This window comes from Mixophyes fleayi, chromosome 4, assembly GCF_038048845.1.
Source record: "Mixophyes fleayi isolate aMixFle1 chromosome 4, aMixFle1.hap1, whole genome shotgun sequence".
In the NCBI taxonomy this organism is placed as follows: domain Eukaryota; kingdom Metazoa; phylum Chordata; class Amphibia; order Anura; family Limnodynastidae; genus Mixophyes; species Mixophyes fleayi.
The window spans coordinates 335,764,784-335,787,086 of record NC_134405.1 but is presented as its reverse complement, the minus strand read 5'-3'; the positions used below and the strand labels follow the sequence as shown (position 1 = coordinate 335,787,086).

The window sequence follows — 22,303 nt, the reverse complement described above, 5'->3', positions numbered from 1 at the left end:
ATCTTTGATTCCAGGGCTGGGAGATAAGAAAATCAGCGTGTCGGACCAGGAACATATAGCGTTCGGGGTGAGTAATCCTGATACTGTGACTTAATAACTAAAGAACAATACAGGTTAATTGTGCTACCTTGCATGGGTTCCTGGCATTGTAATTTACCTGATAGAAAAAAAAAAGGGAATTGTAACCATTACTGTTATGTTTGAAGAGTAAATACTTCTTAATAAGTTCCACCTGGCCCTAAATTATAGAGTAACCCCCCCCCCCCACCCTCACAACTAGAAAACTGTTGAGGGTCCTGGAACGTTTGTCAGCTACTTGATCCCACTCTTCATTGGTCAGTTCTCCGCTGAAGTTGGCGGAAGACTTTAGAATTCTCTGACACCCTGTTGTCACCACTGATTGGACGGCTGTCACATGATAAACTCATTACTCTGGACAACAAATCTGGTGGGCTATCATGCTTTTTGCAACAGAATTTGAAGGGGTTAATCTCCAAAAATGCAAAGCAAGGAGCACTGGTTTGATCTGGTCACCCTGGTCTATGATGAGGACAACTGACAAGTGTTAATAGCTTTCATGATGTCTTCAGCTACTGTCAGTGCAAATTATACTTTTGAATTACTTTATTTAAACAGCCACTTGATCTATTTTAGCTTAATGTTACTTTCTGTAGCGCTGTCCACTATTAAAAGAATTGCGGGGTTGTGTAATTAGGAAGTCAGAGTGTTGGTTTTAATACACAGGAATAGTGAGGAGACGCTACATTGTCCAAGGTGCCAACTTTTGTGGTCCTTCAAACCCGGAATTAAAATGGTTTTTATTTTGCAAAATATTTCAATGAACTGGAACAAGTCTTTAGGATGGCAGCACGGTGGCTCAGTGATTAGCACTTCTGCCTCACAGCACTGGGGTCATGAGTTCGATTCCCAACCATGACCTTATCTATGTGGAGTTTGTATGTTCTCCCCGTGTTTGCGTGTGTTTCCTCCGGGTGCTCCGGTTTCCTCCCACACTGCAAAAACATACTGGTAGGTTAATTGGCTGCTAACAAATTGACCCTAGTCTGTGTGTGTGTTAGGGAATTTAGACTGTAAGCTCCAATAGGGCAGGGACTGATGTCAATGAGTTCTCTGTACAGCGCTGCGGAATTAGTGGCGCTATATAAATAACTGATAATGATGATGTATCGTCTCACACATACCTGTCACTTTTCCAGTCAACAAATTAGACAACCCACAAGAGCAAGGCCAACCTTAGCACGCTGCAATGCCCATTTGCTTGTGATAAAAGTGGGACTGCCTAGTGAGAAACTGCACTGTTGTAGATATATGTGTATGTAACTATAATCAGCCATCCTGGATTGTATTCAATCTAACAGAACAGACAATTAGGTTGGTGGTTGACAACATTGACATGTATATGGGGTGAGCCCAGGATGCACTTTGTGATGCAGTTTTTTGAGCAACCTTATTGGAACACCCCTAAAACTGGTTCTATTATGAATATGAACCCATTGTATACATAATTACAGAGAATTGCATTCACTATGCACAACAAGAGAAGTGATACTGTGCAGTTGTGCCTACGCACAGGGTGGGACTAGATACTGAGCATGCAATCCATCATACAGATTAAGAGAAGTGGTACTGTGCAAATACTGAGAATTCATCCACTTCACAGAACATTGTAAGAGATAAACAAGTCTTGGAACTTGGAACTGTTTCTGAAAATCAGAGACCATTAGCAACTTTTCATGTTCGTGTTACTTAAGGTCTCTTATCTGTGTGATTAATGCAGTTTTCTTGTTAGCGTCCTTTGTGCATTTAATTGAAGAGGTATTTTCTGATTACTCCTCTCCAGAAACAAGAGGATTGCTCCAAGTTCCTAAAACAAGTAAAAGTAGATTTACAGCTGAGTGACAGTGAAGATAACAATGGACCAGAGAGTTCTAACGGTTCCAGGTATGTTCATTGTAATTGTTGTAGCGCAATTCCTTGCTACAGCTTTATGTCTGTATAAGCATCTGTGAGCATTATCGTCTGATGTGCACCCTCCTGCCTGTCCTCCTGTCCGTCCGGCTCTCCATGAAATATTGTCAATAACATCACAGTGTTAAAATCAAGGCCTCTCGCTCCATGACAAAGTTCTATACGTCTGCCCCATCTCCACCTCATTGTAGCTTATTTTAATTATACTGGGCATCACAGTGGCTTAGTGGTTAGCACTTCTGCCTCACAGCACTGGGGTCATGAGTTCGATTCTCTACCATGGCCTTATCTGTGAGGATTTTGTAGGTTCTCCCTGTGTTTGCGTGGGTTTCCTCCGGGTGCTCCGGTTTCCTCCCACATTCCAAAAACATACTGATAGGTTAAATGGCTGCTATTAAAAATTGACTGTAGTCTGTGTGTGTGTGTCAGGGAATGTAGACTGTAAGCTCCACTGGGGCAGGGACTGATGTGAGTTCTCTGTACAGCGCTGCGGAATTAGTAGCGATATATAAATACCTGTTGATTATAATACCCGCGGCACATAGACCACCAGTTTTCTTCTGTAATTCACCCAACATCCAGAGATGTTATCTTAGCTTATAAACCCCAACTTTGCCCTGTGCCCCAACCCTCCAGGGGCAGGATAGATGTTACATTGCTGCTGCTGGATCCAGGAAGAATACCCTTCAGACACCACAGTAGATCTGGTCAAAATAGGACCCTCACTGCTATGCAGGGGCCACTTCATTGTGCCTCTCCCCAATTCACAGGGGGGCTGCCAGGCGTACAACCCCTGGGTCCTCAAGTCATTAGACTGGAGGCTATTATAATATGACTATAGGATTGCATGCTCTCGTGGTCCCCCGAACATGTAGGGTTAAGTTACAGCACAGAGCACCAGGCGGGGGTGTGGGGTGGGGGTAATTTTATTTTATTTTGTAAGTTAAATTGATCCATTATATTATATTGCAGGACACGGCACACAGATGAACATGGCAGGGTTTAAAGTTACCAGTTGTTTTGGAATAGGTCTGTTGAAATGTAGATCAACAGCCGATGCAGTCGTCGGCCTAACTCACTAATAAGAGGACACCTTAGCGCAGCAATGGGCGACACTTGGTCCTAATACGGTTCTCCGAGCCTTCATCTGCAGCCTCCAGCTCCTTCCCGGTTTCTTAACAGATTTGTTTGTAACACTTGTTAAATAGACCCAAAAAGACAGCTGATTAACATCAACCATGTCGATCAAGAAACACAATCAGACCATGGCTGCGTTTTAGCCGCGTCTGGGTTCACCGCCAGACCATATTTATGGCAACCAAGAAGGGAGCAGCAGGATCTTTCAGATTCGGTCAGGCGCGTCTATCCCAGTTTGAGTACAAGGACTACAATCTGTTGGGGGACAGATAAGACCGGCCGGCTGCAGTCATTAAATGCCTCCTTGTAAATTTCTCACTTCCATTAGATTCACAGACCATCGTCCCCTCCATCTCGCTCTGTTCTTTTGTCGCTGTAATAAAATGTTTATATAACAACTTTTATCAGGCACTACGCTAGTAAAATGACTTGGAAACACAAAACAGGTGACATATTTACAGTCACCGACAGCCACCCAACATGAAAGGAAGGTTTCTATACGCGCACGATTCTTTCAAATGGAAATGGTCGATTGTTGCAAATGCAACTGCTGAAGCGTTTATCTCACCGTGGGTTCAATATTAGATTGTTTCTTATAACGCCATCATTATATCCTAATCACTCTCTGTTATCTGCCTTGGCTGTGTACAGTCAGTGATCTGTGTATAAACTTTGCCTGTCACCATCCCAAATACCTGATTACATTGTAGCGCCTCGGTTAAGAAGAGAAATAAGAACAGACGGAGGAAAGAGGAGACAACGAAGGAGAAGATGATTCCGCCACAGATAGATCCTGACGCTGAAGAGGACACTGAATGGGTTAAGGCTAAAGGGAAAGTATGTTACAAATTATTTCCAAAAACTTTATTATCATAAATGCAATAAAATCTAAATTTAGGGATTTGCAGTTCTGCCCTATCTTGTTACTAAGTAAATTCTCGTGAGATTTGCAACATTATATATGTATTCTGTTCATACTAATCTTTTTTTTATTCTGGTAATAACATGGATGTGTAGATCTGAATATAACAATGTTACCTGCATGTCTGAGCAATAGCGTGTTCTAAGCTCTATTATTGATTTAAAGCATACTTGCCAACTTTGGGGCAATGACGCCCGGGAGGGGGCATGGCCATGTGGATCGCATAGTTAGGCCCCTCCCCTGTCAAACATTGCCAATATTGGCCTATCACACCAGGGGGCGGGGTCATGATGATGCATTTAGCCCCACCCCCATCCACTTCACCAAGCGGAAGAGGGCAGTCTGCGGGAGGTTGCCCTGCTCTCCCAGGAGAGCAGCACAGTGGCCTAGTGGTTAGCACTTCTGCCTCACAGCACTGGGGTCATGAGTTCGATTCCCAACCATGGCCTTATCTGTGTGGAGTTTGTATGTTCTCCCCGTGTTTGCGTAGGTTTCCTCCGGGTGCTCCGGTTTCCTCCCACACTCCAAAAACATACTGGTAGGTTCATTGGCTGCTGTTAATTGCCCTTAGTCTGTGTGTGTGTGTGTGTGTGTATGTTAGAGAATTTAGACTAAGTTCCAATGGGGCATGGACTGATATGAGTAAGTTCTCTGTACAGAGCTGTGGAATTAGTGGCGCTATATAAATAGCTAATAACAATATGTGTACAGCTTATATAATGGCAGTGAATTACGTAACAGTCAAGTGCTGCTTAAGATTTAAGTAAGAGGCATTACTTAGAGTAGCTAATTTGAATTTGAGCGTAGCTACTTAATTTTTTTTAACATCTCTTAGTTAAGCAACGCGTCCCTAAAGGTTTGTAAATCACCTGAACCAATGCTTGTTAATGGCAAAAGTCACCTGTTGTATTTACAATAATACACTAGGTGGCACTCTTATAGAAGCATAGGAAGGATATCTCTTGTTTAAGCAATGAGTATTGTATCTAAAATAATATCTAAGGTCTGCAGGACATCAACGTGATGAAATGTCAGCAATTCGGACGATTGTGTAGCCATTTGCATTTGTAGCTCCACTTTTGAGGATAGCAAATTTTTTCGAAAAACAGAATAACATTGTGTCAGCTTTTCAAGCGAAGGGGTTAATCCGATCTGCCATTATTAATACTCAAGCATAAATTAGTTGATTGCTAGCAATGACAAACAAGCTGTTATTACTCAATACCACTTGTTATGACAGCACCCCAGGGTGCTTTAACCTGAGGAGTCATACAGGTAAATGGCATTTGCAAGATTAATTGGCATATTATTTGTGATTCTTATCTTTACAAACAAAAGAGATTGTTCACCTCTCAGGGAGGAAATCAATAGGAGCGGTGAAACGCGTTAATCTCTCGTATCTTCTTGTTCATTATATTTCAATGTAATGTAGGTTGAAGAGTTCTTGGACTTCCCGGGAGCCATCGCCTTTAGGTAAGATCAGCTAAACACTCAAAGGGGTATATTTACTAAACTGCGGGTTTGAAAAAGTGGAGATGTTGCCTATAGCAACCAATCAAATTCTAGCTGTCATTTTGTAGAATGCACTAAATAAATGAAAGCTAGAATCTGATTGGTTGCTATAGGCAACATCTCACTTTTACAAACCCGCAGCTTAGTCCAAAGAGTTACACCAGTAATAAAAGTTTCAGAACCAGGAGTGTTTCACCCTTATGTACGGCCGGAGATCCCCTATGCAGTAAAACGCTATGGAATATGTTGGCGCTATATAAATTGATGATGATGATGATGATGATATGCTCCCAGTACCTCCAATCATTGTGCTGATGTGTGTACCAAGATGTGACATTTCAATTTCTTTTATTCCATAAGTGACGAAGTGACCTAACTAGCTCCTAAATGGAACTAGTCAATAACATGTGTCAGTTACCTTTTACTTTTTTTCCCCCCAGTTACTATAACGAAAATACACACCATACAGTAGTAATATTATATAACACACAGTAACCACTTTCTATCAAATATTTGGGTTACAAGAGAGAGAATCGGCATGTATATAAGGTTTAGTGTCCCTTTAATTACAACTTTTTTGTAAGATTTGTCAATTGCGTTTTGTGAAAATTATTATTTTTTGTTTTCACATTAGTGACAAATATCCTGCAAACTGTTCTGAAATACTCCTGCTACAATGTATCCATTATCATTGACAAGAAAATCTGACTATTGAAAAAAAAAAAAAAAAGCAAAAATCAGTGGGTGCCAATAAAGGGTAGAGGGGCGATTCGGACAGAGCTCAACGTCTGTGTTTCACAATTTCAGGAGTCAAAAAGAAGCAACCAGATCTTCCCAGATAACTACGGCGGTCAGTAATGGGCAATTGCCCGAGTGTGACTCAGTGAGTATGAGTGTCTTTAGTGTCTACAAGTGTGCCCTGTCATGCAACTGTAAGAAAAGTCTAATATTTACATTACAGACTGAATGAAACTCTGGTTACAACGTACAATTGTTAGCAGACCTACCATTCTTGAGAAAAGAGGTTATAAAACTGTTCCCCATTGTCTCTTGTATTTCCTGCTAAAATAGCCTGATCATGTGATCATTCAGAACCAATGTGCTGAAAGCTGGCAGGCTTCCTACACTCTGATGTCACGGGAAGAGATTCAGGAGCACAGTGAGCATGCTCCTGCCAGTACCTGTTACATAAACTTCCTCATTAATACAATATAATGTTATCTCACGTTATGTCAGCTTCATTTTCAATTTATACTTTCCAGTGGTACCATTGTTAGGAATTTAAGGAGACCCCCCCCCCCCCCCCAAGAATTAGGAATAGATGTATGAAAACTTCTAAAAAGCGAAAATGGAGGTATTGCCCATAGCAACCAATCAGATTCTAGCTATCATTTATCTAGTGCATTCTAGAACACAATAGCTACAATCTGATTGGTTGCTGTGGTCAACACCTCCACTTTTCCTTTTCAATAGGTTTTATAAATCTACCCCTTATAGTGTAGGTGGAATTCAGTAAATTGTAATGGAATATTTAGGACCACTCACAAGGGGTAAATTGGGACTCACACTCCGCTAAGTAAGAACTGTAACATACGTATAATATATACATAACAGGCATATACGGTGACAGTCTGTATGGGCAAATCTTTAGCTTGAATAAATTCAAAGGGGTATATTTACTAAACTGCGGGTTTGAGAAAGTGGAGATGTTGCCTATAGTAACCAATCAGATTCTAGCTGTCATTTTGTAGATTGTACTAAGTAAATGACAGTTAGAATCTGATTGGTTGCTATAGGAAACATCTCCACTTTTTCAAACCCGCAGTTTAGTAAATCCAGCCCAAAGTCTCTGATTAGAACCACACAGGTCTTCCTAAACAGTAATTACAAGGTGCATGTGGTGGTCAGATGTGGGAAGGTTTCCAAACACTGAGGCCCATAGTCCAGGTCCTGGGGGAAGGGGAGGACACGCATGATATAATATCAGCAATTTGTGATACACAGACATCAGCCATAATTCCAGCATGTTTAATTGGATCATTTGTTTCACTTATTAACTTACATTACGGGAGCACCTGCACATACTTAATCTGGGCAACCGTATGTCTCTAGGGAGAAGCTGGAAGACTGTTCATACAGTCACGGGGAAAGATTATGTAACGGACGGTGACTCAGTTATATATGCTGCATTTTATATAATATTATGGATAGAAGCAATTTGCTAATATTAGGTGAGATTTTGGATAAGGGACAAGGAATGTTTTAATAAATATGGAGAAGCATATGGTGGTCTATGTATTATGGTAAAATCCACCTGAGATAGTTATTCAAATTCCATGATTGTTTTTTTGGGGGAAAATACAGGTACTTTTATTAAATTAACAAGTGAAAAGGGTATTGCTACTGTGTAACTGTACATGTATACAGAATGAGAGGATATACTGAGAGTTACACACAGTATGCAGGACATGACAAGTGGTACTGTGCATCTATCCATATAGACAGAATGAGAGGATATACTGAGAGTTACACACAGTATGCAGGACGTAATAAGTGGTCCTGTGCATCTATCCATATAGACAGAACGAGTGGATATACTGAGAGTTACACCCAGTATACAGGACATGACAAGTGGTACTGTGCATCTATCCATATAGACAGAATGAGAGGATATACCGAGAGTTACACACAGTATGCAGGACATGACAAGTGGTACTGTGCATGTATCCATATAGACAGAATGAGAGGATATACTGAGAGTTACACCCAGTATACAGGACATGACAAGTGGTACTGTGCATCTATCCATATAGACAGAACGAGTGGATATACTGAGAGTTACACCCAGTATACAGGACATGAAAAGTGGTACTGTGCATCTATCCATATAGACAGAATGAGAGGATATACTGAGAGTTACACCCAGTATGCAGGACATGATAAGTTATACTGTGCATCTATCCATATAGACAGAATGAGAGGATATACTGAGAGTTACACCCAGTATGCAGGACATGACAAGTGGTACTGTGCATGTATCCATATAGACAGAATGAGAGGATATACTGAGAGTTACACCCAGTATGCAGGGCATGACAAGTGGTACTGTGCATCTATCCATATAGACAGAATGAGAGGATATACTGAGAGTTACACACAGTATGCAGGACATGACAAGTGGTACTGTGCATGTATCCATATAGACAGAATGAGAGGATATACTGAGAGTTACACCCAGTATGCAGGACATGACAAGTGGTACTGTGCATCTATCCATATAGACAGAATGAGAGGATATACTGAGAGTTACACCCAGTATGCAGGGCATGACAAGTGGTACTGTGCATCTATCCATATAGACAGAATGAGAGGATATACTGAGAGTTACACACAGTATGCAGGACATGACAAGTGGTACTGTGCATGTATCCATATAGACAGAATGAGAGGATATACTGAGAGTTACACCCAGTATGCAGGACATGACAAGTGGTACTGTGCATCTATCCATATAGACAGAATGAGAGGATATACTGAGAGTTACACACAGTATGCAGGACACCAAAGAGGTACCCCAGAAGCCTCCAAATAGCAATCCAATGTCAGCACTCCCCCTCAGCTACTGACACCAACATGCCTCTCAGACAAATAAAGAAATGGAAGTTGCTTAATCAATTTATAGGCTATAGCAGGTGCTTGAAAGGGTGGGGTTATCCTAAAAGGAACAAACACACAGAGATCCCCCAGCACACTTCTATAGCCAGCAACAGATCTGCTATTTCTACTGTAGATAAAAATGCAAAAGTCTTAGTTGCACACATTTGCAAATGTATGTTAAAGCCACCGCCCACTCCACAGCGCTTTTGCTAATAGGGTGGTCCTAACACTAAACAATGAGAGTCCCATATATTTGGGCCATACATATGTGTTTTTAAATTGAGAGCTAACTTACCAAAGAGGTACCCCAGAAGCCTCCAAATAGCAATCCAATGTCAGCACTCCCCCTCAGCTACTGACACCAACATGCCTCTCAGACAAATACAGAAATGGAAGTTGCTTAATCAATTTATAGGCTATAGCAGGTGCTTGAAAGGGTGGGGTTATCCTAAAAGGAACAAACACACAGAGATCCCCCAGCACAGTGCTATAGCCAGCAACACATCTATCCATATATACAGAATGAGAGGATATACTGAGAGTTACACCCAGTATACAGGACATGACAAGTGGTACTGTGCAGCCATCCATATATATACAGAATGAGAGGATATACTGAGACTTACACCCAGTATGCAGGACATGACAAGTGGTACTGTGCATCTATCCATATAGACAGAATAAGAGAAAATAGAACGGATAAAGAGAATGGGTCCAGAATACAGTAAGTGGTACTGTGCATTACTCCACACATAAGAGTAAAAGAGACACTGAGAATGATATCAACAAGCACTGCATACTGTGCATTGTCATTATATACAGAAGATCAGCAGAGACTGAGTATTGTGCAGAGAAGTGGTACTAGGCATGTGTCCCTCTATATGGAATGCGAACGGACACATACTGAAAAACAATAAGGGGATGTTAAAATGACCCAGAAATAACTGCAATGCTCGGGATATGTAATCTGTGCGCTGTGCTGTGGAATCATTAAGGTTCATCTGTTATGAGTGTGTCAAGTCATCTGGCTAATTCTGCAATTAGGAGGTTTGCTGTGCCCGCAGATCTCGTTCCTGGGAGACGTTCTGTCTGTGGAACAAACTCTCTGCAGCCATGGATACGTCATATCTCAGTGTGGTGACAGAATTTAGGAAGTCATTTAGCTACCGAAAGAACAACGTTTAAATATGTGGCATTTACCAGCTGCAAAGAGTAGCGCCTCTGTCTATCTACGGATGGGTCGCAGTAGAATGTCTGGAACTCTCAGGAGATTCAACGTTTTGTGGACCACAGAAGCGACTTTGGGTTCCCCGGAGATGAAGGACAGATCTGCAGCACCTGATGACATACAGAAAGATTGTAACACTTCCAGATCCATTCAGATGTGTTCTGTTTAATGCTTTGCTGTAGGGACAAACACAGCGTAAAGCTCTCAAATATGCACGCTACATACCAAAAACAAAGTGGTTGGCACAGTGCTTGGCATTGCTGCCTACCGGGTCCTGGTATCTGTCTGGGCTTCCTCAGTGTGTTGCAGCTTCTTGCCAGAGCATAAAGATGCACCGCTAGGCTAATTGGCCTCCAAATTGCCCACAGTGTATTTGTCGGCATGTGGTAGGAAATTAGATCGCAAGCTCCACTGGTGCAGGAAGTCATGTGTCTGAATAACATTCTCTGATGGCACAGCACGGCAGAGAGTGTTGACAATCAATATGATAATAGCATTCAGGCATTTACCATTTATTCATAGAGAAATAAAAATAATCAGTACGCAGCATTTTATTGTGCATTACTGCAATTTGCAAGTGTGTGTGGATACATTCTCCTGACCCAGTGAGACCAATTATTTAATTACTATGTATTTTTCCAGGCTCCTATTCCTAACACAAGACACAACGCTATCTTCTTGAGAGACAATGAGAAGGCCAAACGGGGGTTGCAGTTGAACCCCTGATATCATAATGAAGAGTGACCCTGAACAGAAGACTCACAATGGTACGGATAATGCAGAGGGGGACTACAAACACCAGGAAATTCTTACAAAATTAAAAAGATTGCTTGACAAGTCCATCGCCAGCCTGGCACTGTATCCTGACAACGTCACCGACGGGTACAAGGAGCATAGCAGGGGATTGTATCTAGCGTTAAAGTAGATTATGTATGACTATACAATATAAACATAAGGTTCTTTACCGAACATTGTGCTCTAAATATAACATATTTTCTTATTAATATTTAAAATATTTAACAATAATTTATTTTCTTGATGTATAAAGCAAGTGTAATCTAATATCGGAGACCTGTTTAGTTATAATGCCCCCCATCCCCCCTCCTTATAAAGTCACCATCGCTTACAACCGTATATTTTTTATGCCGAAAAGTACATTACAATCTATTAGTTCAATTATATGTTAACCACCTTATAAGGCCACCATGCGGCCCTCGAACACCCAGCAATACTGGTCCATCCGCTCCTCTTTTGAGCCTTTGGAGCATATGGTCCAACATCGCTGGGTCGCCCAAATTTTGTTTTGTGGCTCTGCGGTTGAATGTTTACGCCCCTGTTACCACCTTCGCTATAGCACCAATTTGGGCCTGTGTTTGGCAGACAGCTGGCGATATAAAGAAGGAGCAAGGTACTTGGTCATCTCCAGCATTCTATCTTTAGGCCACTGGGGGGCACTGTTTCATTGTAATCTATAGAACGCTGGTCCATCAGCTCCAACTGCCCATCTTTTGAGCCTTTGAAGCATATGGCCCATCGCTGGGCTGCCCACATTTTTCTTTGAGGCTCTGCGGTTGCATGTTACACCCCCGTTACCACTCCCGCTATAGCACCAGTTTTGTCCTGTGCGATATAAAGAAAGAGCACGGCAATTGGTCATTTTAACGATTTTATCATTTGGCCACTGGGGGCACTGTTTCATTGCAACCTATAGAAGATAATCATTTTAGGCCAAGAATGCAATATAACAGCGAATAAAATACAGAATAAATTAAATATATGTTTTACTAACTATTTTTTTAAAAACTAAATAAAAATAATCATTTCTATAAATTGGATCTATTAAGTCTTTGATGATTTTTGTCTCCACTGTATAATAATATACATGTCGGAGCCTAATAATACTGTTACATAAGAAAGCGCATTCTCCTACAAATAGCGTGACCGAGCCCAGGAAATGTGCTAACGACTTGTACAGATAATTAACCAAAACAAAACAGACAGATAAGATGAACTAATTGGTTCTATTCTGCCATAATGTTTTATGTTAGCAGCCTGTGGTTGGTGCTTCTTGCTGACAGTAGAGACGTCAGGGCATTTACTGACGTATGGCGGCTCTGTAATGACACAAACAGGAATGGTGGGACATAAGCCGCATTCTCTCATAATGTATGTGGCCAATTCAACTAAATATGGCCCTAGTGCATGCTGGGAACTTAACTTCAAATATGTAATAAATGAGCAAGGTGGCTCAGGGGTTAGCACTTCTGTCTCACAGCACTGGGGTCATGAGTTCAATTCCCGACCATGGCCTTATCTGTGTGGAGTTTGTATGTTCTCCCCGTGTTTGCGTGGGTTTCCTCTGGGTGCTCCGGTTTCCTCCCACACTCCAAAAAAAACCATAGTGTTAGGCTAATTAGCTGCTATTAAATTTTCCATAGTCTCTCTCGATCTGTGTGTGTGTGTGTGTGTGTGTGTGTTAGGGGATTTAGATTGTAAGCTCCAATGGGGGCAGGGACTGATTTGAGTGAGTTCTTTGTACAGCGCTGCGGAATTAGTGGCGCTATATAAATAAATAGATGATGATGATAATGATTTATTGATATAACTGATTATCCTACACCCTATTTGCAGAGTAGGATTCTCCCAACACTGCACAGGTCACAGCAGTTCAATTTGTGGAGCCGCAAAGAACGATAGTGTCATACAGTATTTATAGAGTATATTTACATAGCATATGATTATTTTGGTCATGGGTAAAGTTGGTAAATCCTGCACCTGCCACTTGTGATTGAAAATTGACTTTAACAATGCCTTGAACTTATTACATTTTTACCAACTATACGCAGTTTAGGGGGTCCCCTATATTAGTGGACTCCGATGCAGCCAATTTTGGAACTGGAAAAGGTAGAAAAGTAAAGGGTCAGTGAACAGAAGTGAGTTAGTGAGAGGGAAAGGCAGAGTTCAGTATTTCCATATGGCTTTATACCAACTAGGATATCACTAGGATGTGAGGATATTGGGTTAAAGGTACTTCGACATAGGTTAAATAAATTACATATGCAAATAGTGGGTGAAAGATTCACCCTTTTATTATATACATATAAAACACACAGCACACAAATAACAGAACATAGATGGCAATACCAGAGGGTTCATCACCCTTCAATCTACACACTCCTTTGATATGCAAACCCGGAAGCTGAACCACACTTCATTTCTCTACTCACATTGTAGGGAACAAGTTCAATGTCATCCTGCTTTTGAAGGTCCTCAAAAAAGCACAGTCCTCATAGACACCATGATAGGCACATCCTAGGCATGATCCTAGACCAGGATCAGGTTAAACCCCTGTTTTCAATGTCCTGAAACCCCCATCTTATCGCAACTACCACCCAACATTTCAATTTTCTAATTCAGTACGGCCTATGCCAGTAGCACACCTCCAGCTATCAGGGCAAAAGTGCTGGACATTCCCTTAGAATAGAGGCCGGCCAACCTAAATAGGAACAGTTGGGGGCTCTGGGCATTAGCATGGCCATAACTAGGCAGTGTGACGTGCACCCACCCAGGGAGCAAATCCAAGGTGGGTGCCACGGTCCACTGACGGAAGTTCTCTAATGCAAAAGTTCCCATCAACATACTGGGAGTGTATGTGTGTGTGTCTGTGCACGTGTGCGTGTGTGTGTGTGTGTGTGGGGGGGTCCCTTTATAAACTTTCTCCACATACAGACCCCACCCTTATCTGCTTAGCACATATATATAAATATTCATATTTTTGTAGGTTGGTTGGTCTTAATCCTGTGCTCTCTTCAGTAAGAAGCCTCATTTCCTTCTCAAATCCTCTGCCTTCAGCGTGATCCTGTGTTAACTGTGACAGTAGCTAATAATATTGTTTCAGAAGAAGTCATTCCATTGATTAAATTTCTGATTAAAATGCAGCTTCACGGACAGGTTGTTTCAGGTTTTGTTTTCGCTTGTACATTTTACAAATCACTTTTCTTTTCTTGTAAATGACCCCAAGTATGTGGCTGCTGTCAGGGACCGGGGTCTAGGACAATTTATTACACCATAAATATAGAGATGTTTATTCTCATTAACCTGTTAAGGGTTTAACTATAATCCAGTTCATATCGATGCAAAACCTGCATTTAATCTACTGACACGAGATGTGTCTGAAATCCCAGAACAGACGGCTCAGATATGCTGTAACCCACGGCAACCAAATTGGCATTATCTGTAGAGAGTCTAGTGTGAGGGTATTGATCAAAGCCAAAGCTAATTATATATATATATATATATATATATATATATATATATATATATATATATATTAGTGGATGGTTGGACACTTGTGCCACTAGTACCATGCTATTAAAAAAATAAAAAAGGGCCACTGTGTTATTTAAAAATATATAGCTCCCGAATAGTAATATAATGATTTGAAAATTATTTTAATAACATTTTTTTGCAGCCCTCTGGCGAATAGATTTCTAACCTATCTACTTGTGAGCTGGATATTTCAGCTGACATATCAGAGGTTCTTAGTTTCCCAACCTGGGGTACAGCAATGGGATCCTCAGATAGATTCAATGCAGTATGCTTATTAGTGACCATATACAAAACTATTTAGACCGATAACACACTTTAAGGCAGTGATGGGCGACCTGAATAAAGCAGGAACGGGTCTACATGTCAAGGCTCGGAGGGCCACAGGTGGCCCTAGCATCGCCTGTTGCCCATCACTGCTACAACAGGGTTGAGACACTTGAATTTAGTGAGTTGGAATATTAGTCTGAGTTCCTCCTCTTTTCACTTCTAGAATGTGTCAAGCGGACAAGACTATTGATAGTTTCGTTACTTCCTTGCAACAATGTTGCTGCACTCTGGAAAACAGTTAACACTTACTGCTGCAGAGGAACTGATACATTGAAAAGCTGTTTTTATTCACTGCTTTCACATGGGTGCAGAAGGGGGGTGAGTGGCAGGACCAATCAGCAGCTGCAATACCCCCTCCAAAGAGCTTATTAACGCCAAGGGGGAAATGTATCAATGTGCGCATTGTGCAAGTAGCCAATATTTGGTGACTTTGCAGGGGAAATTTAAAGGGGCAATGTCTTTAAAGGTAAGACACTGCCTTTCATCATCATCATCATCACCATTTATTTATATAGCGCCACTAATTCTGCAGCGCTGTACAGAGAGCTCACTCACATCAGTCCCTGCCCCATTGGAGCTTACAGTCTAAATTCCCTAACACACACACACACACACACACACACACACACTCAGACTAGGGACAGTTTGATAGCAGCCAATTAACCTACCAGTATGTTTTTGGAGTGTGGGAGGAAACCGGAGCACCCGGAGGAAATCCCCACAAACATGGGGAGAACATAAAAACTCCACATAGATAAGGCCATGATCGGGATTTGAACTCATGAACCCAGTGCTGTAAGGCAGAAGTGCTAACCACTTACTCAAGGGGCTGCCATTGCCGCTTTAAAATTTCCCTGCAAAATCACAGAATATCTGCGGCTTGCAAAATGCGCACATTGATACATTTACCCCCAGATGGTAACATAGCTTTAAACCATTATAAAAGGAGTATCAATGTTTGCAAAAAACAAATCATATTATCATTATAAGGATAAGAACTACAGAAATGAGTAGACATCTAGTGTTAGTAACCCTGTAAATGTTACATGTGGCATCTTATAATACTGTTCTTCATCTTGAAGTCTCTTGGAAGAGAAGGATCAGTGTAAATACGGGTGTTTATTAAAGACAACATGCCGTGTCAGGTTATTGGTTCGGTAGCTCGGGCGAGGGTCACACTAATAAGAGAGAGGTTTCTGATGTTTGCTGTAGAAGTAAAGAGGAGTTGAACTGGAAGGAGAGGTCATGGTTTTTAAATGACTCTTAAACTCACATTCTGTGAGTCATTCATGAGCGACAAGTAGATGGAAAAAATATGTATTTCCAGAGAGGTCAAACTTACCATTCCGTCTGCTTTCGAACATTGCACTACAAATTCAAGATTTTTAAATATGAGCCAGGAAGATAAAATATATTCTTCATCACTAATAATAAAATGACTGTGCCGCTATGGGGAAATCCTATTTGGTGGAAACAAGTGGAATACAGTCAGTCTTGGGTGGATGAAATTCTCACCATGAGATTTGTCCCACTAGCTGGGTAGAGCCATAGTGAGCACGACATATCTCCCAAAATCCCAGCCAATGGGACAAGCGACTTAGCTGTTGTGGTGGGAGGACAGCCCCCCAGAATCTGGTCTGTCCCGCTTAAAACACAACGGCTGTGAGGTGTGCCTGAAGGGATCTGGTTGTCCCCCGTGACATCACAGTTGGTGAAACGATGGTTGAGGGTGGTTTTGCATGACAGTGGGAAGAAGAACTTTTCTGAAGTGCCATGAACGTCACACGGCGTAACGCAGCTTTGGAGGAAGGAGCTTGGAACATGAATACCCCCAACATTTACACAAGCTAAGTCGGATAAAGTAAAACTCTGCCCAAGAACGCCCATTGTTGTGCAAAGATCCGTCCAATTCAGTATAAGCAGTGTACAATGACAGCATTCAGTAAGCCCATCACTGCTAGGGAGACCTGAATCATTGTGCGTTTGAGATCGCTGCTGGTCAGCGAACAACGTGCAAGGAGCGAATGCTACAACGTATCATATACATGTGCTACATGAAAAAACAGTCGGTATTTAACTTATGGTGCAAAACAGAATACTAATTTGCACCCCTTGCATTGTAACATGGTTTTGTCCAGGAGACTGAAATAAGAAGTTTCTTAAGTTAAGATCCTTAGTGAATCAGGCCCCTGGTCTTTGTGATGGTAATGTCCGTGTTTTATGTGTGTCCTGTTTTCCCTACTGTACAGCGCTGCGGAGAATTGTGGTGGCTTACAAATCTATGAAAATAATAATAATAATAATAAAATAAGTATTTATTATTACAATCTTCCACAGATCATCCAAAAGATTTGGCTATGTGGCCCACAGGTCTAATTACGTCCTTGACATCTGCCTTATTGTTTTTGTGCTTCTGCAGTATACAATGTGCATAGGTTATACCTACCTCTCCCAGTGTGTCAGGGATACTCCTGAATTTCGGGTAGGTCTCCCAGAGTCCCAGGAGAGGAGGCCATCCTCCTCGCTGACCATTTTCTAGCAATAGCGCCATTGTACCTTAGGCGGGGCCAAAATTATGCAGATCAGGGTGCCATGCCCCTCCCCCTTCCTCAGCTGCCACTTGGCCACCCCTCTGGACCTGCCAAAAGAAATAAACTGGATTGTATACTTATAAACCCATATACTGCTAGGTCCTATAACCTCAATGGTTACAATGTATTATTCCCATTTATAGTTCCACAGTGTCTAAAAAAATATAAATTTAAAGCGCGCATTTCCATTTTGCGTGTTTTTGTTGCCTTGTTAGAAACATTTGCAGCTCAAACACAAAGAAAATAATTCAACATTCCGAGAGCCGTCCGCTGTAATTGTTCGGTATAATTAATATCAAGTAGAAATTAGCACAACAGTAAATGGTAAGATAATTACAGATGCTTGCTTCATACTACCTGTAAATTAAACATTGCAATAAAAGAAAACATCAGTCAAACGTACCCAATGCATATTCATTAGAGCAGAACTATTAAACAGCAAATTTCTCTATGCAAAAATTTAATTATTTCTTAAAACCATTGTACAATTATACTTAAAAGCATAGCAAACATGTTTAGTCGGCACCATGGTCATTTACAATGTATTGATACAGGCATGGTCTCACAATAATTACACACCACGGCTCTTAGCATGGGCAGCCCCCAGGGGGCTGGGTCAGAGCATAACATGGCCACGCCTTCATTCTACTCAGTAAGTACTACAATGGGGCGTTTGGTTTTCTGAGGTTTTTTTTCTTTTAGGAAAAAAAGCCTTCTTTTATGTTTTTAATTTATGACAAAATATATTAACCCACTATTCAGTGGTTGTCTGTATTTACACAGTAAATCATTTTGTCATAATCCCAAATATATATACTGTCATTACAGTGATTGGACCTTCTCACTTCAGTGCATCCAGGACACTGGCTAGCTTAGAGTTCACATTTCAATTATTACACCGGAGTCAGCCATTTTCTGAGCTGATCCGAATATATCACTGTGTGATTTTTAACCAATTCATAGGCTGCATTCTCAGTGATGTCACTGGTTCCTAGTGACTGGATAGGCTGCACTCTCAGTGATGTCACTGGTTCCTAGTGAATGGATAGGCTGCACTCTCAGTGATGTCACTGTTTCCTAGTGACTGGATAGGCTGCACTCTCAGTGATGTCATTGGTTCCTAGTGAATGGATAGGCTGCATTCTCAGTGATGTCACTGGTTCCTAGTGAATGGATAGGCTGCACTCTCAGTGATGTCACTGGTTCCTAGTGACTGGATAGGCTGCACTCTCAGTGATGTCACTGGTTCCTAGTGAATGGATAGGCTGCATTCTTAGTGATGTCACTGGTTCCTAGTGAATGGATAGGCTGCACTCTCAGTAATGTCACTGGTTCCTAGTGACTGGATAGGCTGCACTCTCAGTGATGTCACTGGTTCCTAGTGAATGGTTAGGCTGCACTCTCAGTGATGTCACTGGTTCCTAGTGACTGGTAAGGCTGCATTCTCAGTGATGTCACTGGTTCCTAGTGATTGGATAGGCTGCACTCTCAGTGATGTCACTGGTTCCTAGTGAATGGATAGGCTGCACTCTCAGTGATGTCACTGGTTCCTAGTGACTGGATAGGCTGCATTCTCAGTGATGTCACTGGTTCCTAGTGACTGGATAGGCTGCAATCTCAGTGATGTCACTGGTTCCTAGTGACTGGATAGGCTGCACTCTCAGTGACGTCACTGGTTCCTAGTGACTGGATAGGCTGCACTCTCAGTGATGTCACTGGTTCCTTGTGAACGGATAGGCTGCATTCTCCGTGACGTCACTGGTTCCTAGTGAATGGATAGGCTGCATTCTCAGTGATGTCACTGGTTCCTAGTGAATGAATAGGCTGCACTCTCAGTGATGTCACTGGTTCCTAGTGACTGGATAGGCTGCATTCTCAGTGATGTCACTGGTTCCTAGTGACTGGATAGGCTGCATTCTCAGTGATGTCACTGGCTCCTAGTGACTGGATAGGCTGCATTACTTAATTCATATTTACATTTGGACTGAGGCAGGAAAGAAACCCCCCTTTTGATATTTACAGGAGAAAATAAAGGGTGTTTCTCCTGCTCTGTGCAAGGAATAAATTACATTATTACACCAAGATGTTATATATTTTTTAATGTAATTGCCTTCACTTTACTGTTCCCCAAACATGCTGCCTTAGACAACTGCCTCCGTTTGCCTGTTGATAGACACAGACCTGTCCCTGCCGCACACTGGACAGAGGAGGTCTGGGGAATAAGTGGATGTATTCACTGCAGCGTTGTGCAGGGATTGGGGGCAGCATCAATGCTACCCTGCTCTATTGTGTCCTGACTTTAAGCGGCTTCCATTTACATACAGTCTGGTTGCCAGTGACAACCGGTTAAATACCAGCCACAGTGCTCTGTAGTGATCGAAGGCTTTAATTACCTTTTACGCTCAAACCATCCCAAAGGAAAAGAAAAGTACTATAGTAAACCACTAAATTACCATTACCACTTCCTCTCCCTTCCCTCAACCCCTATTGTCTCCATTTGCTTCCCTAATCTTCCTGAATGTTAGCTCTCACAAGCTTGGCCCTCTCCACCTTCTAAACCCTCCTCCTCTTTGTAATGTTTCCTTTGTTCCAGTCCTGTCTCCTTATGTAGCTGCTTTCTCTATTGTCTCTTCTTTAATTGTGTTTTACTGTTTCTATTGTTTGTCGTGTCCCTTACTTATCTGTATTTTGTTCTGTTTAATTTTTGTGAGTGTGTGCGTCTGCGGTGCATTGCGTTTTGCCGCACCGCTCATTCGCTTGCTGTAAACATGGGGTGGTCTTTGGACTTGAGGCAACGTTGCTTATAGTAAGACCACTGTGGGTACCTGTGCATACGGAATAAGCCTTTGACAAGGCGTTTTACCGTGCGCTGAAAGCACCTTCATCGCGACACACTGCGGACACCTTCTCGGCGTCCATATACAAAGGGCTTATGAATAATGTGCTACTTCTTCAATGTTCTGAAGTCTTCTCCTTGGAACGGGAACTTCATCGCCTGAAACAATATTGAACTGCAAAACACGACCCTGAAGTAGCTTTTTTGTTCATTTATCCTTAATTGTAACAGCTTACAAAGCAAAAAAAAAAAACTCACTGTGCATGCCAATTTTTAATACTTAGTAGCTGCAATCCATTCATTAGTATGAGATGGGGACTTCCAGACTGTAAACTGAATAATAATCGCGTCAGTTAATTTGTTATTCTCACAACACCGCACTCCGCTAGAACTTGTTTGCAACGGATGTCGGGGAGTTTGCCTTGTGATTCGTGAGGTTCACTGTTTAACCTGTGGGACACGGTTCTATAATGAGAACCTTGGCCGATAGGCTTTTCTGCAAATAACATGGAGATTTCGCTGGCTATTTCTGTCTCCGTCACTGTAGAGAAGGGGGCTGCTTGTTGTTACAGCAGAGGTCACAGCTCAGTTCTGTCTGATCGTGTTTTGTCACTTTATGTCGTCTTCTCATAGGAAATAAAATAATAGCTCATTAGAAGACATTCTCTATGAAACATTTACCTACAAGTATTAAAGCCTTAGATAAAGCTAAAAATACATCAACCTCAATGACATAAAGCCAACTTGTTTTATAATGTAAACATCCTGCTTTCTCATTATAAGAAATATATATATATATATATATATATATATATATATATATACATAAAGAGAGAGAGAGAGAGAGAGAGAGGGCCTGATTCATTAAGGATCTTAACTTAAGAAACTTCTTATTTAAGTCTCCTGGACAAAACCATGTTACAATGCAAGGGGTGCAAATTAGTATTCTGTTTTGCACATAAGTTAAATACTGACTGTTTTTTCATGTAGCACACTGCAAGACTCATCTACCTCTCCCGCCGCTCCTCCTCTGCCTCCCCTCTCTGCCTTGCCTTACACTGGCTCCCCTTCCCCTACAGAATTCATTTCATCCTCCTCACCACCACTTACAAGGCTCTCTCCCACTCTACTGCCCCTTATATCTCTAACCTCCTCTCCATTCACACTCCCGCCCCCTCCCTTCGCTCGGCCAATGACCGGCAACTCTCCTCCACTCTGATCACCTCTTCCCATTCCAGAATCCAGGACTTTTCCCGTGCAGCCTCCCTTTACTGGAATGACCTCCCTCGCTCCATCCGCCTCTCCTACTCTGTGCTCCTTCAAACGTGCACTCAAAACTCACCTCTTTCTTAAAGCCTACCAACCATCTACTTAACCCCCATCTCCTCCGCTCATTCTCCCCTCTCTCCCATTGCCTCAACTGGCTCCTCTTGTGCTGGGTCTGTTTAACCCTCCCTTAGGATGTAAGCTCGCATGAGCAGGGCCCTCTTCCCTCCTGTCTCCTTACCTGTTCTTCTGCTCCGTGTTGATTGCATCAGCCTGCCTGGAGTTTCTGAAGTATTGGTATTTTTTGTTTACTGTACTGTACTGTTATACACTGTATAGTCTACTGTTTGTACTATGTGCGGCGCTGCGGAAGCCTTGTGGCGCCTTACAAATAAATGATAATAATAATAATAATAGTAATAATTGCTTAGAAGTATACTTAGAATCATAGTCCTGCTGCAGGCTGACATTCATCATCATCATCATCATCATCATCATTTATTTATATA

At 41.8% G+C, this 22,303-nt stretch overlaps 1 protein-coding gene across 2 annotated transcripts in view; it reads left to right on the top strand.

Moving 5' to 3' along the window:
• The window catches only part of LOC142153169 (uncharacterized), a 33,349-nt gene extending 21,144 nt beyond the window's left edge, over positions 1–12,205 (top strand). For both annotated transcript variants that reach the window (XM_075210497.1, XM_075210498.1), the window contains exons 4-9: positions 15–67; positions 1,862–1,962; positions 3,837–3,963; positions 5,481–5,521; positions 6,368–6,443; positions 11,088–12,205. In XM_075210497.1, coding sequence (XP_075066598.1) covers positions 15–67; positions 1,862–1,962; positions 3,837–3,963; positions 5,481–5,521; positions 6,368–6,443; positions 11,088–11,171 — 482 coding nt within the window. In that variant the 3' untranslated portion in view covers positions 11,172–12,205. The remainder of the gene's footprint in view (positions 1–14; positions 68–1,861; positions 1,963–3,836; positions 3,964–5,480; positions 5,522–6,367; positions 6,444–11,087) is intronic.
• Positions 12,206–22,303: the final 10,098 nt, after the last annotated feature.